At 40.6% G+C, this 16,201-nt stretch overlaps 3 protein-coding genes across 13 annotated transcripts in view; 1 reads left to right on the top strand and 2 right to left on the bottom strand.

Moving 5' to 3' along the window:
• Positions 1 to 3,751, bottom strand: part of vav3b (vav 3 guanine nucleotide exchange factor b) — a 100,579-nt gene extending 96,828 nt beyond the window's left edge. For 3 of the 9 annotated variants that reach the window (XR_003048704.1, XR_003048705.1, XM_025052504.1), the window contains exon 1: positions 1,607 to 2,251. Coding sequence is in view for 7 of the 9 variants with exons in the window: in XM_025052504.1 (XP_024908272.1) it covers positions 1,607 to 1,810 (204 nt within the window). In the remaining 2 variants the exon portion in view is untranslated. Of the gene's footprint in view, positions 1 to 1,606; positions 2,252 to 3,108 lie in introns of those variants that run through there. The other 6 variants (XM_025052500.1, XM_025052503.1, XM_025052502.1 and 3 more) reach the window with 5 other exon arrangements.
• Positions 3,752 to 4,599: 848 nt separating this feature from the next.
• On the top strand, positions 4,600 to 11,140 carry dcaf8 (DDB1 and CUL4 associated factor 8). Of its 3 annotated transcripts, none has more exons than XM_008334600.3 (13): positions 4,600 to 4,660; positions 5,907 to 5,980; positions 6,060 to 6,155; positions 6,383 to 7,095; positions 7,640 to 7,780; positions 7,920 to 8,014; positions 8,188 to 8,298; positions 8,410 to 8,540; positions 8,644 to 8,751; positions 8,861 to 8,991; positions 9,138 to 9,257; positions 9,532 to 9,648; positions 9,747 to 11,140. In XM_008334600.3, the coding sequence occupies exons 1-13, from the start codon at positions 4,617 to 4,619 to the stop codon at positions 9,852 to 9,854; spliced, it is 1,989 nt and encodes a 662-aa protein (XP_008332822.1). In that variant the 5' UTR covers positions 4,600 to 4,616; the 3' UTR covers positions 9,855 to 11,140. The 3 variants fall into 3 exon arrangements, with proteins under 3 accessions (XP_008332822.1, XP_008332824.1, XP_008332825.1); XM_008334602.3 differs by lacking the exon at positions 4,600 to 4,660 and adding an exon at positions 5,168 to 5,420; XM_008334603.3 differs by lacking the exon at positions 4,600 to 4,660 and adding an exon at positions 5,432 to 5,765.
• Positions 11,141 to 11,350: 210 nt separating this feature from the next.
• ndc1 (NDC1 transmembrane nucleoporin) overlaps positions 11,351 to 16,201 on the bottom strand; it is a 6,570-nt gene continuing 1,719 nt past the window's right edge. The window contains exons 5-18 of the mRNA XM_025066055.1: positions 16,116 to 16,201; positions 15,891 to 15,999; positions 15,710 to 15,761; positions 15,480 to 15,612; positions 15,294 to 15,386; positions 15,127 to 15,208; positions 14,866 to 15,027; positions 14,440 to 14,694; positions 14,194 to 14,306; positions 13,846 to 13,896; positions 13,339 to 13,402; positions 13,148 to 13,248; positions 12,655 to 12,815; positions 11,351 to 12,569 (exon numbers count right to left, since the gene is read on the bottom strand). The exon at positions 16,116 to 16,201 is cut by the window's right edge and continues 74 nt beyond it. Coding sequence (XP_024921823.1) covers positions 12,506 to 12,569; positions 12,655 to 12,815; positions 13,148 to 13,248; positions 13,339 to 13,402; positions 13,846 to 13,896; positions 14,194 to 14,306; positions 14,440 to 14,694; positions 14,866 to 15,027; positions 15,127 to 15,208; positions 15,294 to 15,386; positions 15,480 to 15,612; positions 15,710 to 15,761; positions 15,891 to 15,999; positions 16,116 to 16,201 — 1,526 coding nt within the window. The 3' untranslated portion in view covers positions 11,351 to 12,505. The remainder of the gene's footprint in view (positions 12,570 to 12,654; positions 12,816 to 13,147; positions 13,249 to 13,338; positions 13,403 to 13,845; positions 13,897 to 14,193; positions 14,307 to 14,439; positions 14,695 to 14,865; positions 15,028 to 15,126; positions 15,209 to 15,293; positions 15,387 to 15,479; positions 15,613 to 15,709; positions 15,762 to 15,890; positions 16,000 to 16,115) is intronic.

Genomic DNA, 16,201 nt, shown 5'->3' with positions numbered 1-16,201 from the left:
TTTTTTATTTTAGCAAATGGCTGCAATGAAACAAAGAGTGACAAATTTAAAGGGGTCTGAATACTTTCTGTACCCACTGTATATAAACACAATGGTTTCAGACTGTTGTCCTGCTGTAGTGCTGTGGCACATTCTCTAGTCCTTTCCTTCAGATTAAAGCTGTGATTCACATTTTAAGGTGTTATTCTCTCATTGTATGTTTAGCTAAATTTATTTACTAATAAGTGATGTTTACATCTACCAGAAATATGAGTGAATAATAAAAGAAAAGCTTTGGTATTTGAGTTTTTCCTGAATTAATCCAGCTCTTAGAAATGTGCTCTTAATTCCTGGTTTTATTTCGAAGAAAAAGAAACAAGCAGTAGAATAAAAAGCTTGTTTCAATGTAACACACTGACCTTTGACCTTTCAATTCATTTCCTTTATGTCCTTTATGTTTTCACTTCCGAGATCAAAGGTCAGCAGGGCATTATGAAGGGGGCCCTTTAAAATCTGGCACACATGAATTCCTGAGCCACAGTCATGTGGCCTACAGCTGCAGGCCACAGCCTTTGATTGGTCGACATGTTTGTGCTTTGTGTTTGCTTAGAGTATTTTTGACTACGATGAAGAGCAGATGGATGTGAACTGGCAGAGCGCACACACAGGCCACTGCTATTTGAATAGAAGTGCACAACTAAATGCACGTAATAAATGAACTAAGGTTTATCTTTTAATATGCAATGGTTTATATAAAGCACATGTGCCAAACATGAGGCCCGCCAGCCAGATCTGGACGGAAGATTTTAAATTATTTTTTAAATGGCAAGCAGGAAAATCCTGTAGTTTTTTGAGTTCATTATAAATTATTTTGTAAGTGTGTTTAGCATATTTGTGCCCCTGCAGGGCAGTGTATGTCATGCACTTTCACATTTACATGCAAAACTTTCACAGTAAGATCACTAGTTAGCATCAGGAATCAAACTGATAATCCAGCTGAAGGTTCCAGCAGAGGGAAGAATGACTGTGAGTAAAGACCCTTTACTGTGGACCATTCATTTGTGTTTCACAGGGTAAAGATGTTCAGCTCCCTGTCATAGGTGTCAGAGAGCATTCATTAAAATGTTGTAGAAACAGGAGGCGACAAGTCTGTCTGGGTTAATTATCATACTTAGAAGAAAGACATAGGTGGGACAGGTCCACGTCATATAATCTCTACGGTCTGATTGAGGTCTGCAAGGATGTAGCCTTTAAACAGGCAGTTCAGTGAGGACAAAGACGAGTCTAGACTTTCAATTCCAAAACAAATAAAAAAACTTGTTGCTACTTACTCAACAACTTCTATTTGTTTTTATTTTTCTGTTGATTAAAATTAAAGGAATTACAGTTTTATTTAAATTTCAGTTTGGGGAGTTTTTAAAGCATGAGTTTTGGTTAAAGTAATCAAATACATAAAGCAGGAGTTTTGGTTAAAGTAATCAAATACATGCTGAGAATAACAATAATAAAAATGCCTATGTACTCTTCCAGCCTCACATGCGTTATTTATCTTTTTGTTTTATTTTGGGTTTCATTTTCATTTGCCTGATTCTTCATACAAGTGAGTGCATAAAAATGCCTACTACACCTGTGACATCTGGGGCCGCAGATTAATCTCCTTCAGGTTGATGGCGTGAGGTCTCAGGTTGTTCAGCAGCTGGCACAGCAGGACCCCATCCCGCAGGGTTTGCGCCAAATCGAACACCTGCGCCGTGTCCGCAGTAACTCGGTGGCTCACGGGCAACACTTTGCAGCTGATCAGCCACATCGCACATTGTCTCCAGTATTCCATGCTGTCACTGTCGGACTATGGCGACAAAAAAAGTGAAGTTAACGCCGCAAAGTTTAGCTAAAATAGTGCATATTCCAGATGTGAGAGCTGCGCTGTGCGTCGTGCGCTCCTCGCTGATTCTGCGCTCCAACCTGGGAAACCTTCAGAAATGACATGTTCTCTGAACCGTGAAACCCTCCTCTCTGTCACAGTCAACTTCCCCTTCCTCCTTGTGGAAGTCACATTTCCTCTGAGGTGGTCGTTGATCTCACGTACCGTTTTCACAGCCTTCTGTTACACACTCCAGTAGTCCCGTCCATGTAGTTGCAGAATTTCACTCATTGCAGAAATGTGGTTTTTGTTAAATTAATCCAAGCAACTACTTGAAAACATGACTAGGAGCCAGAAGTGTGTTTCTGTGATAAAACAAAAGCTGTTTCTGACTTTGATGAGTATGAATACAAACTTTTTTCTTCTTCTTTTTTTTTTTTTTTGCAGATGATTTTGATGATAAAGTGACTCCTCATTCTTTTCTTTTGACTTGTTGGATAATCATTCAAATGTGTCAGCACTTAGTGGTGCTCAGATGTATATGGTGCTCATGAGTGACTGCATGTGTAATCCTTTACTCCCACATTCCATGTGGATTATAACCAGGCGACTAATCTGAGTCCTGGTGCCAGAAGTAAACTCCAAAATTTTATGTTTCTGCAAAGTCAATATAATTTAGTACAAATGAAACATGTTTGAAACAGAAGAAACGTTTTTGGTTGTTTTTTTTTCTGCTTTACTCTAGTTTACAGACAGTCGGCCCTTGGCATAAACACAGGAAGGAAGCACTTGGATCCCCACTGAGGGACACAGTCTTATTTTAACCTCAATCCAGGAAAGGTTGTTATGGACGAAAAACCAAGATTTTATGTGTGAGTGTCCCCCTTTGGAAATTAACTCTGCACCAGTTTAATGGGTTGTGTAACCTTATTATATGTCATTCCACACAAACTTCTTTTTAAGTGCAGCTAGCAGACTTTTGAGTCACATTTGCAACCTCCTCCCCCATTAGCCTAGTTTTTCAGAAGCTTGCAGATTTGCAAAAATTATGTGGAAGATAAATAAACATGACGTTATCGTCACTGACAAAAAAAAAACAAACAAAAAAACAAACACTTTTGTCCTGCATGCTGAGAATAACAATAATAAAAATGCCTATGTACTCTTCCAGCCTCACATGCGTTATTTATCTTTTTGTTTTATTTTGGGTTTCATTTTCATTTGCCTGATTCTTCATACAAGTGAGTGCATAAAAATGCCTACTACACCTGTGACATCTGGGGCCGCAGATTAATCTCCTTCAGGTTGATGGCGTGAGGTCTCAGGTTGTTCAGCAGCTGGCACAGCAGGACCCCATCCCGCAGGGTTTGCGCCAAATCGAACACCTGCGCCGTGTCCGCAGTAACTCGGTGGCTCACGGGCAACACTTTGCAGCTGATCAGCCACATCGCACATTGTCTCCAGTATTCCATGCTGTCACTGTCGGACTATGGCGACAAAAAAAGTGAAGTTAACGCCGCAAAGTTTAGCTAAAATAGTGCATATTCCAGATGTGAGAGCTGCGCTGTGCGTCGTGCGCTCCTCGCTGATTCTGCGCTCCAACCTGGGAAACCTTCAGAAATGACATGTTCTCTGAACCGTGAAACCCTCCTCTCTGTCACAGTCAACTTCCCCTTCCTCCTTGTGGAAGTCACATTTCCTCTGAGGTGGTCGTTGATCTCACGTACCGTTTTCACAGCCTTCTGTTACACACTCCAGTAGTCCCGTCCATGTAGTTGCAGAATTTCACTCATTGCAGAAATGTGGTTTTTGTTAAATTAATCCAAGCAACTACTTGAAAACATGACTAGGAGCCAGAAGTGTGTTTCTGTGATAAAACAAAAGCTGTTTCTGACTTTGATGAGTATGAATACAAACTTTTTTCTTCTTCTTTTTTTTTTTTTTTGCAGATGATTTTGATGATAAAGTGACTCCTCATTCTTTTCTTTTGACTTGTTGGATAATCATTCAAATGTGTCAGCACTTAGTGGTGCTCAGATGTATATGGTGCTCATGAGTGACTGCATGTGTAATCCTTTACTCCCACATTCCATGTGGATTATAACCAGGCGACTAATCTGAGTCCTGGTGCCAGAAGTAAACTCCAAAATTTTATGTTTCTGCAAAGTCAATATAATTTAGTACAAATGAAACATGTTTGAAACAGAAGAAACGTTTTTGGTTGTTTTTTTTTCTGCTTTACTCTAGTTTACAGACAGTCGGCCCTTGGCATAAACACAGGAAGGAAGCACTTGGATCCCCACTGAGGGACACAGTCTTATTTTAACCTCAATCCAGGAAAGGTTGTTATGGACGAAAAACCAAGATTTTATGTGTGAGTGTCCCCCTTTGGAAATTAACTCTGCACCAGTTTAATGGGTTGTGTAACCTTATTATATGTCATTCCACACAAACTTCTTTTTAAGTGCAGCTAGCAGACTTTTGAGTCACATTTGCAACCTCCTCCCCCATTAGCCTAGTTTTTCAGAAGCTTGCAGATTTGCAAAATTATGTGGAAGATAAATAAACATGACGTTATCGTCACTGACAAAAAAAAAAACAAACAAAAAAAAACACTTTTGTCCTGCATATACAGAATCAATTAGGAAATATTCTGTACTATTTCTGGAGGTCTGCATTCTACTGGATAAAAGGATAAAAGGAAGAAACCACAAATAGTTTCATATGGACAACTTCTTCAGTACTACTCTTCTGTTATGCTAACAATAAGAGAATAATGGTGGATCTAATGGACTACATGAAAACACCAAGAATAACTATGTAAAAAAAACACAATATTGATTACAATATTAGATTTGAAAAGAAAAAGGGAGAGAAAATACAATGGTTATTGTCAGCGTACATACTGGAGTCTAGGTGGAAATGCAAGAGCAGAAGGTTTTATATTGAAAAATGCAAAAACTAAGAGACAACGTTAGAAAGAGAACGATATAGACACATTTATGTTGCACATGGTGTATATCCACTGTACAAGTGTCATAGTGCATATTGTAAATTTTAGCATTTAAACAATTAAAAGTGATGGTTGACAACAAGGATTATCAAGGAGTGGAACTTAGTTATAAGAATACATGTTATACATAATAATAATAATACTAAAAAAATAATAGTTATTATTATTATTAATATTATTATCAATGTTTTGTTTTATTACTGTTGCTTTGTTGGAAAAAGTATGTATATGCTTAATATGCGTAAACATCCATTGCTTGAAACTTCCGGTTAAAAATAAAACAGAAACAAAAGGAAAGACGACGCGTGCACGTCACCGGAAACCATAATAAAGAAGCTGAACCGTCAAAACATAAACAGAGCAGCCAAGCTCGTGTACATGTCGCTAGCTCCGCCTGTGCACAAAGCTTAACTCACCTCTCCCTAATGTCGCGTGTTTCCCGTCATAGAAAGTTCAGCCGATGCACTTAGCTCAGCTGGTGAGCAGCGAGGTAACGGACGTAAATCTGCAAGCCAAGATTAGGACTAAATTAAGAAGAAGTGCGCCGCGTCGGGCCTTGGAGTAGAGGTAACACTAGCTGCGCTAGTTAGCCATGGCAAACACTTGTAGCAGCTCGCACGTATTTTGACAAGCAGCTGTTTGGAAGACAAGCGGAAGTGATCGTGTGTTTCACTGTCGAGTCGTCTCCTCCGAATGCTTGTTCTTTATTTTACCGATACAAAAGAGCAGTGTAGTCGTGTGTGACTGTTTTGTGCGTAATAAAAACAACAACACAAAAGAGAAGCAGGCAGAATAAACAGGGGCCTGCATGGCAGCTTAACTTTGACTTGGTTTGTTTTTATTGTTATGTAAAGTGGTGTCAAGGTAATAACTTAACCCTGGCAGATTGTTAGGGCGCACCAGTGCTAACAGGTAACGTGTCTGCCACTGCAGACTCTTAAACGTCGATAGTTGAAAACACTTCAGTGGTGTCTCACGTCCAATCATGGTCCTCTCGTGTTAACCTGCAACCTTAATGGTGTGTTGTTGTGTGTGTGTGTGTGTGTGACAAAGGTTCTTCCTCGGGTCGACGCTGGACAAAGGAGACAGAATGGCAGGAGCTGAAGGCAAATCCACAGTAATTAACGGTAAAGGCCAGAGTTGGACTGAGACAGTAACTGACTGGCTTTCGTCTAAACTGACACGGTGCATGTTTGTTATTTCCAGGTGGCTCAGAGAAGAAAGAGCCAGAGGAAGAACAGCACAGAGAGGGAGACGAAAAGAAGAAAGAAGAAGAAGAATTATCACAGTCCTCTCAAGAGGGTACCTGTTATGTCAACTTACAACTTTTCCTTATAGCGTATATTAAAAATGAGACAGATCCTCCAGCTGCAGGCATGAGTTGACAGTTGAATATATATAATTTGAAGTTTGTATTTATTTAAATTACTTTTATATGGGAATATTTTAGCAGAACAACTCCATTAAATCAATAAGACAATACAATGTGATTTCTTTTCTCTCTGGCATTTGTTTTCCCTGTGTTATAGCTACCAAAGAAACAGGAGAGACATCTGGAGACAGGTCTCTGCCAAATGTGGAAGAAGAGAAAAGCACAAACCCAGAGGCAGAGGAGGCCAAAGGGAAGGAGGAAGAGGCGGGGGAGGAAGAAGGAGAAGACACCGACAGCATGGAAGGCACAGGCTTCTACTCCCTGATTGAAGAGGGTGAAAAAGAAGGCGAGGGAGGCAAGAGAGAGAGGGCGAGGGAGATGAAGGGCAACAAAAGGGCATCAAGAAAGAGAAACAGACCTGGTGGCGGCACAAACCGCTCCTCCAGTTCTGATGAAGATGACTATGAGAATGATGAAGACGAACAGAAAGACAGTGATGATGATGATGATGACGACGACGACGACGATGATGATGACGATGACGAGGCCATGGCAGCCTGGCTGGGAGCAGAGCTGTGTGACCTCCGTGGGCCGACGTGGCGAGCCGTGCCATCGCTGCTTTCCAGGGAGATCGGCAGGGACTCGCATCAGTTTGTGAGGCGTGTCTGTGGAGCTCGGGGCCTCGTGCAGAGGCTGGAGCTCCAGGGCCGTTTGGAGAAACACACGGGCTGCGTCAACACGCTGCACTTCAACCCATCAGGCACACGCCTGGCTTCAGGCAGCGATGACCTGCGAGTTGTCATCTGGGACTGGGCCAATCGCCGCGCCGAGCTGGAGTTTGACAGCGGTCACATAAGCAACGTCTTTCAGGTTAGTGGGAAATGACTGACTTTAACAGCTTTATGCACCCAATATAATATTTAATTTTCAGTATGGCCATTGAAAATCACACAATTCACAAATATTTTTGTTGACTAAGAATGACCTGCATAGCTTCATACCTTATGTTCTATTAAATACACAGCGTACAAGTCTCCAGTCTATTACAGGGCGATCATAATCCATATTAATACCATAATCACACGTACTCTCCATGCTTTCATTTACATTGACTCTATTGTTGAAGTAAATTCTCCACACAATTTGATCCCTGTTTTATTCAGTTAGTTATTTTTTGCACTGTGAAGATTTCATGAATTCAAAGTGATGGACCCTGACCTGGGTCAGGATTATAACTCATGACCCAATAGCTCTGGGGCAACAACACCAACCAAAACAAACACATTGTAAATCACTGAGGAAAGTTTGGTTCCTCAACCCTTGAAGGGATTGTGTTTGTGTGGATTTTCTTTTTATTAGTTCTGCTGGAAAAAAATATATTATTTCAACATTTTCCTCACTGCACTTCACACAGGCAAAATTCCTGCCTCACAGCGGAGACTCGACCTTAGCCATGTGCGCTCGAGACGGTCAGATCAGAGTGGCTGAGCTGTCCGCCACGCAACGCTGCAAGAACACCATGCGAGTAGCACAACATAAAGGAGCGGCACACAAGGTGGGCGTTTATTTACCATGACTGGAAAAGTGATGAATAAATCAAAATGATGTCAAGTTATTACCTTTAGTGATCACATTTCAGCTAAATTGACTGATTCAATCCTGAAGATTGCTAATCTGCATTTTTTTTTTTCCAGCTGGCCCTTGAGCCAGACTCTCCGTGCTCCTTTCTGTCTGCTGGAGAGGACGCTGTTGTATTTGGAATTGATCTGCGTCTTGATAGACCTGCCAAGTAAGAACTATGACTGAAGTGACTGAAGTTTACCAACTCATTATCACAAGTAATAATGTCAAATTCAAGCATGTGACATTTAGAGGAGGTGACCGTGGTCGTCTGTAGCCAACAGTCAGACATCAGATAATAAAAAGCATGTTTGTTTTTGTTTCCTTACATTTGTGTGACAGTAAACTGGTGGTTGTAAAGGAGGGCAACAAAAAAGTTGGCCTGTACACCATCTACGTCAACCCAGCAAAGACGCATCACTTCGCTGTGGGTGGAAGAGACCAGTATGTGAGGTGGGAGCCATCCTGTGGTTTTAACAGCGTTTTATTTTTTACGATTACATTCATGTAATTGTCGTATGATCGGACTATTTTCTCACGTTTGGCTTTATCAACACACTCTAGGATCTACGACCAGAGGAAAATAAACGAGAACGACAACAACGGTGTTTTGAAAAAGTTTTGTCCCTCACACCTGGTGTCCAGTGAGTCCAAAACCAACATAACCTGCCTGGTGTACAGTCACGATGGCACAGGTAAATGTCCAGAACTGTCAATGTGTTACAGACGTATTTTAACTCACAAGGCAGGTCCACAAAATGTATTAAAATAATACGGTTTTTTTGTGTGTGTTCCCAGAGCTCCTTGCCAGCTACAACGACGAGGACATCTACCTGTTTGACTCCAACCACAGCGATGGAGCCGACTACCGCAAGAGATACAAGGGACATCGTAACAACGCCACTGGTAAAAAAAAAATCAGTGTCAAAGAGATATTTATTTAACCACCATCATTCAAACATGGCTGCCAATCTCTCCAAGCCTGACTGAAACCTCTTCTTTTGTCATGTTACAGTGAAGGGAGTGAACTTCTACGGACCGTGCAGTGAATTTGTGGTCAGTGGAAGTGACTGTGGACACATCTACCTGTGGGACAAGTATTCCGCACGTATTGTCCAGTTTATGGACGGAGACCGAGGAGGGGTGGTAAGATGGAAACAGAGCCACACGGTGTATAACTAGTACCCACATATATGCATATATGTACATATATACTACATATGTACAGTGTGTGTGTGTGTATATATAAAAAATATATATAGACTTTGTTCCTCTCCAATAAACAACCACAGGTCAACTGTCTGGAGCCTCACCCTCATCTGCCTGGTATGGCCACCAGTGGGTTGGACCATGACATCAAACTGTGGGCTCCAACAGCTGAAAGCCCTACAGGATTGAAGGGTCTGGAGGAGGTACAGTATTCTGTCTTATTTAACTCATTAAATGTTGTTATTCAGACTTCTTCATCCTCACATCTCTATACACACCAGCATGTGGGGAATAAACAAATATTTGAATGTAAGTTTTATTTTTGTAAAGCTGGGTATGGAAATTTCCAAGCATTACTGCAGTACATGCAAACACCCAGGCACTGGTTTGGTGTCTAATATTCACAGACGTTAATACAATACTGCAGTAAAATTTAAGCTAAAATAAACTGATCAAATTTTGTTTGTTTTTTTTAAGGTCATGAAGAAAAACAAGCGTGAGCGAGACGAAGACAGCGTTCGTCACGGCGACCAGTACGACACCCAGCTGTTGTGGTTTCTGATGAGACACATGAGGAACAGACGGCCAGTGAGGGTGAGCTGAGAAACTTTTCAGTCTCTTTAACACTTAACAGTTCCTAATGTTCTTTCATATTTTGTTGTCCGTTGTTTTTCCACTTTGTTTCGACACAGACCCGTCGTGAGGGTGCAGACCCAGACTCGGATGAGTCCTGGAGCTCTCCAGACTCCTCTGACGAGGAGGAAGGAGGCCCAGACCACGTCCAGTGCATGTCTTCTTGAGCCAACCACACACACACATACATACACACACACACATATACATACACATACATACATTCTTTATTGCCCTTGAATTGATGCACATAGGCAAGCACTATTGACACACTGGCACACTCAGACACTGACGAGCCACAGACTTTGGATGTTACTGTTTGTTTGATTTATTGTTTTTTTTTTGTCATTATCCAATCTCATACAGACAAACATACTCTTACCTACACCTGCTGTTAAAGCAGTGACACAAATACATGACATGTTTGTTAATGACTCCCTATAAACCACTGGGAAGCCACAGCTTTTCCATGCATCACCTTTGTCTTTGCCTTAGCTTGGTGTCCACGGTTTGAACAGAGGCTACAGACGGCAACAAGCACCTCCCACTTAAGGCACCCAGTAGTTGGCAGCACATCACCAGCACAAGATCCCTCCTCTCCTAGTCACTAAGAAGAGGGGCCGCACAGGGCCGGATGTAAACCAATCAACCATCCCTGAAAATGTGACGTCCTTTGACATTTGAATTTAAAGATTAAATAAAAAGCTATGGCCCCTCACTGCAGCACTTCGGCCCCATTAGTGACTCCTGACCCCTCAGGTTGAGCCATTTTGTTGCATTCATTACAAGTCTGCCCCCGGAGGACGACTAAAAGCCTTCACCCTGTATGCTGCCTGCAGCTACTGCGCCCCCCACACCCTCCCAACATCAGTCTGTCCCTCCCTACTGAGTGCACTTTGAATCAGGGACGCTTTAGTTTTCAGCTGTCACAAAACTGTGTTTCAGAGGCAGAGTTCTCAACTTGCTTTGTATAAAAAAAAAACAACATAGGAGTGTATTTTTTTTGCGCGGGTGAATACTTTGCACTTAAAATATTTTTGACTTGGGAAGAGAAGGTTAGATCTTGCTTCCACCAGCCTCTTCCTTTTCCTCGTTTCTCCTCCTTTCTCACCCCCTCCAACCTGACACCCATTTTTGACGGAACACCACTTCACCTCTCACCTAAGACAGAAAAGAGTTTTTCAGCATTTTCACCGAGAATAAATGAACTAAATGGAACGGTGCCGGATGTTTTGAGGACATTTATATCAGTGCTGCTCTGTCACAGGTTCAGAGAGAAGGATGGGGGTCAGCAGGGGTCAGTATGCTTGCCAGTCATTTGTTGTGTGAGAGCGATAAAGTCCAGCTTTTCTCAATTTCTGTGAGAACCCTTAGACAAATTTATATGTGTAAATATATATATAAATATATTAAAACTGTAAAAAAAAAAAAGCAAATGCAGTTTGGCTTCAAAGTTTAAAAACAAATCACGTTGAAACATTTGATGGGTATTGATGCAGATGTTTATATTCTATACGAGGACAGAGACATTTTAAATTCAAAATAAAAACCCAGCGACTCCATCTTCCCTTTTCTGAATGACTCCCTCCTGAAATAAATGAAATGTCATTTCAGGTGTTAAGGTTTTGATTCTCTTGTATAAAAAAAAAAAACAAACAAACAGTATTTTCTGTGCTTTAATTATTTCAAAAAAAATCACATTCAGCAGCTTGTATACATTCTAGGGTGCTTGATGGGTAATTTTTCACCACTGCCCAAAACAATGCATTCTATTGATTCAGTTGGAAGTATGTATGATTTGTGCAATAAACATAAGTCAGTGCCCCAAATGTTGCATTTATTTCAAAGTCTCACTTCTTGGTTTCTTATCATAAAGTCAGCCAAAACCGACACTTACAAATCGAATACAGATCAGTATTCTCAGTGAAGGTTTTTATTTTATCAAGCCCGATGTCTTATGGAGCAAGACCAAATTATTTACTATATATATAAATATATAATATATTTCTTCTTGGTATGCACACGCTCGGTCTTGTTTGTTGTTGCAGAGAGCTTTAAGGGCTTGTTGCACGGAAGAAATGAAGCAGTACTGCTGGTGATCGTGGGGGTGGTGTTGCACTGTTTGAAGCCTTCATAATCCCTAATGAGAGAGGCTCTTGTATCTTTATTTCAATCCATTCTTTAACCTACACAGGACAGACTACTTTTATCCTTCATCATTTGTAAACAGTTTTTTGCTCATGTTTATCTTTACTCCTGTGTGAAGTAACCAGATCTCAATTAAACTTCAACATCATGTTTTTTATTCAACACATCTCCAGAGTAAAAAGTCAATCTAACATTGGCAGTCACAACACATGAACCAGGCTCTACAAAACTAGACCAGATCAAAGATCAGACAAACATCAGAACCATGTCACCATTATCAATGTGCAATTTGTGATATGCAGCTATAGATCCAAATGGAAATCACACAGAGGTTACTGCAGTAAAGAGAGCCCTTCACAAATCAGCCCAGAAGGAAGAACATCATTTCTGAATGAGTCGCTGAATGTTTTCCCAGCCAAAGGCAGCCAAAGCCAAAATAATACAGCCGGTCAGCTGGAGTCATGCCCTCTGCCACCCCACACGAGGGGAAGACGTGGTGCAGCCACCAGATAACAATCCACTGTGACACAGATAGACATAAATAATAACAGAGACTGTCACGAGAGTTTTTACAGTGTTGCTCGACTGTAAATCTTTGTTCTCTCTCTCACACACACATATATAACTGATAAGACTCCACAGGTTCAACATCCACATCTCAGACATGTCATCATTCTTTGTACTCCAGGAACTGCTGTAGTCTCTTGTGGTGCTCTGCAGACATCTGAACAGCACTGAGGATCAAACACACATAATGGTAAATCAACTGTTTCTATTGGTGAGTCCATTTAAAAAAAAACTGTTATTAACAGTGCTTACTTTAAATGATCACCAAACGTGGTTGTTATTCTGTAGATGGCCGTCTTTAGTGTGGCCCTGAGGGCAAAGCGCAGTGTTCTGTAAGAAGAGTCTCCTATACTGCTGGTCAGTCTGACGGGTTTACTGGAGGCGTGAGGCAGCTTGAAGTGACGGTCCACGGCCTGAGGAGAAGACAACCACTTAGTGTGGACAGAGTACAGTGGACAGAACACTGGCCTTTTTATTCTGTGGTTACTGGACGTTTGTGCAACTAATGACAAATAGCAGCTCGAGTTTTCTGTTAACAAAGTGCAGAACACTCAACTAACCCATAGATGTCACTACTGTACTCTTAGTCATACATGCCAACAGTTTGTTTGATTTTTTTTCTGCAACACATCCAACTGCCAGAAAAGTTAGTACACTTTCTAATAGTCACACACACATAGAACACTCCAATGGCAGATGTAGTTGTTGAACCATAGGTTTTCTTAGCTTATCTTATGTAATATACCTCTTGTAGTGCCAGCATACAGCTAAGGATGCTGGGTAATGTCGTCTGTACAACTCCGAACTGGTCTTCTGAGAAGGAGGCTTGAACAAGATAAGACAATCCTGCAAAAAAGATAATAAATTATAATAAAAAAAAAAAATAATGAAGGTTTTGCTTGTTAATCATTAAAAAAAACCACTGGGCCTTCTCACCTTCTAAAGCCCAGATGTAAGCCTGGCTGTCAGCAAAGAGAGCCTGACTGGAGGCTTCTGGAAGCTACACAACACAACGTTAGTTCATACAGGAGCACGTTTAGCGCCGCTGACTCAGAGCATTGTGGCTGATGTTGCTACACACGACAGTGACACGGCACCACAACCCACATGCACGGTGACAGAAACATACAGTAAGTCAATGTGCTTCTACATAAAGTGAAAGTGTTAAGGCTCTAACTCATGCACTACTGAAACCCTCGGTTTCAATCAACAGGCTGGTGGTACTAATGTTTGAGTGAAGCTTTAAAAAAGTCATCAGTCAATTCATTCCAAGAGCATTATTCATTCTTTAATTTAGGCTCAATCAGTGCGTAAATTAGTGAAGCCTGCAGAAGAAGCCGAGGTTCTTAGATTTGTTAAAAACGTCATGCAGTTAGTGTAAAAAAAAAATTTTAAAAAAGACAAGTGCCTTCAAGACAACATGCACATGCCTGATATTCTTACCTTGTTAAACAAATACATTATCAGCACCCGTTTTGCCATGAAATTTTTAACCTGAATAAAACAATTAGGCATAAAGTTGCTTTTTTTTCCCCCATGTCAGAACTACAAACTAAAATCAAAGATTTAATTTCCTAAAATTGTACTTTATATTCTCTTCACTTTTGGTATAGACTGTATACAATAACAAAGAAATAAACTTTATTCTTTTGTTATGGCTGCAGATTAAGAGAACCTGCTTGAATAACATGTATGGAGGACATGAAACATTAACAGCCTATGGCACATCAACATTGGTCATTTATCATGTAGTGATTTGAATGAATAATAATATCAATAATTATAAAGTACCTGTTCTTTTCTGTTCTGGAGAAACTGAGCCAGGAGAGTGGGTTTTAATGCTTCCTGCTGGGGATTGCAAACTGTGGCAGTAGATGGTGAGGGGCTGCCGTTAAACTGTGAATCTATGGTGAGGATGAAGTTGACAGTCGAGTCACAAACAGAAACAGTTAGTTATAAGATACAGATCAATGAGCAGCAAAAAAAACAGGAGCCCAGTTTGTTTAATCTTAATGAAGGATGATTTCATCTGCATACCTGTGGAGGTGGACCAGAGTTTTGGTGCTCTCCTCATGATGTGTGGACTCTGCACTGTGCCGTACCATGGCGAACACTGTTCAATGGGAGCAGTCAGGCGTCGGAGTGTGGGTGAAACAAAGGGACTGCCCAAGTCTGGGGTGAATGGTGCCGTCAGTGAAACGTCACCCACAGTGGAGCGGGCAAAAACTGAAACTGGAGTTTTCATCAGCAGAGTTGGCCTTGGGCTCATCAAATCTTCTGAACCAGATACTACTTGCAGAAAAAAAGAAAAGAAAAGAAAATTATGTTTAATATTTTTAACCCCACTTGCTGATTCACAAAAAAAGGCTACTACAGCACTGCCATGAATGAAATTCTACACTGTTAAATTCCATCTTTAATCATTTAAATCCTGATTGTTTACTCTGTGGAAGACAACCTTACCTGACGTCTCTGATGACGTCTTCCTCTCACTGCCAGTAGAGATGGATTTAGCTCTGCCATTGGATGCCACGTTGTCGTGATAAGCTACAAGTCTCTGTGTCAGATCAGACAGCAGACACAGACACTCCTGACTAATGGAATTCCAGTTATGGGGATGGCCACCTGATACAGTGAAATAAAAATAGATTTTATTTTCGTTGATCTTCTTACAAATAAATTGTGAAAAGTTTGTCAAGATTTATTCAAGGCTATGCAATGGACCTGGCTGACTCAGACTGAAGACTTCAGCTCGTCGGGATGGAGAGTGTTTGGACAGAAGAGCCAGGTCCTGCAGAGCAAGAAACTAAAAAAAGGAAAAGAAAATTTCAGCAAAGGACATAAACAAACAAGGAAAAAAAGCCAATTCTTTGTCAGTGTGTTTCAGTTACCTTTAATATCATTGATTGCCTTTCATGCACAACTTTTGGGAGACACTGGTGGGCATCTTCAGTAAAAGTTGAATGAACAGGAAAACTGTAACCCTGCAGATCATCAATAAAACCAATGAAAAAATGAATGAAAAATATCCACATACACACGTACACAGAATACGTTTATTATAAAAAAAAACATACCTCAGTGACAAAGATCCTGAACAGTACTAATGTGATGTACCATGTAAAGAGGAGGAAGGTGGCACTGATCCACAGGTGATAGAGTAAAGTGAGGTCCAGCAGTCCAGCAACACTATCAAGAGTGTGCATGGAGCTAAGGATAAAGGAATCCAATGGTAAGATAATGACAGAAGAAAAGGCATAATATAATATAATATAATATTTTTAAAAGAATATTTGAGTTCACTCACGGATCTAAATGAAGACTGAGTGTTTTACAAATCCATGCTCTCGGAATGTATCCTGAATATTATTATATATTTGAAACAATCCATGTAGAATGACAAAAAAAAAATCTTATTCAATGTAGTTCAAGTACAATAAGAGAATGATACAAATTGCAATGTTTGGGAAAAAGGAGACGTCACTTACCCAAAAAGAAATAAAAAAAAATGAAGTTTCTGACAGAGTAAAATGCTTGAGTAGCACTGCATTTAACCAATAACGGCAAAGATCCTTTGAAGCGAAGGTATTTGTATTGCTGGGAACAGAAAAATAAAGTTACCATAGAAATAAAAAAAAATAATAACAACTAAAATACAAACCGTGTTGAGATTTTTGTTTTACTTTTTGGCTAGTTTAGAGAACAAACCATACCTGGACGGGGTGGAAGGAGACATAGTTCATGTTGTACATCACACCGAGAAGACTGTGAGAAAATCCAACAAATGCTCCAGCGAGCA

The sequence above is a fragment of the Cynoglossus semilaevis genome, chromosome 20 (assembly GCF_000523025.1).
Source record: "Cynoglossus semilaevis isolate Cse_v1.0 chromosome 20, Cse_v1.0, whole genome shotgun sequence".
Lineage (NCBI taxonomy): Eukaryota > Metazoa > Chordata > Actinopteri > Pleuronectiformes > Cynoglossidae > Cynoglossus > Cynoglossus semilaevis.
The sequence above is the reverse complement of the archived record's forward strand: the minus strand, read 5'-3'. Positions and strand labels throughout refer to the sequence as shown.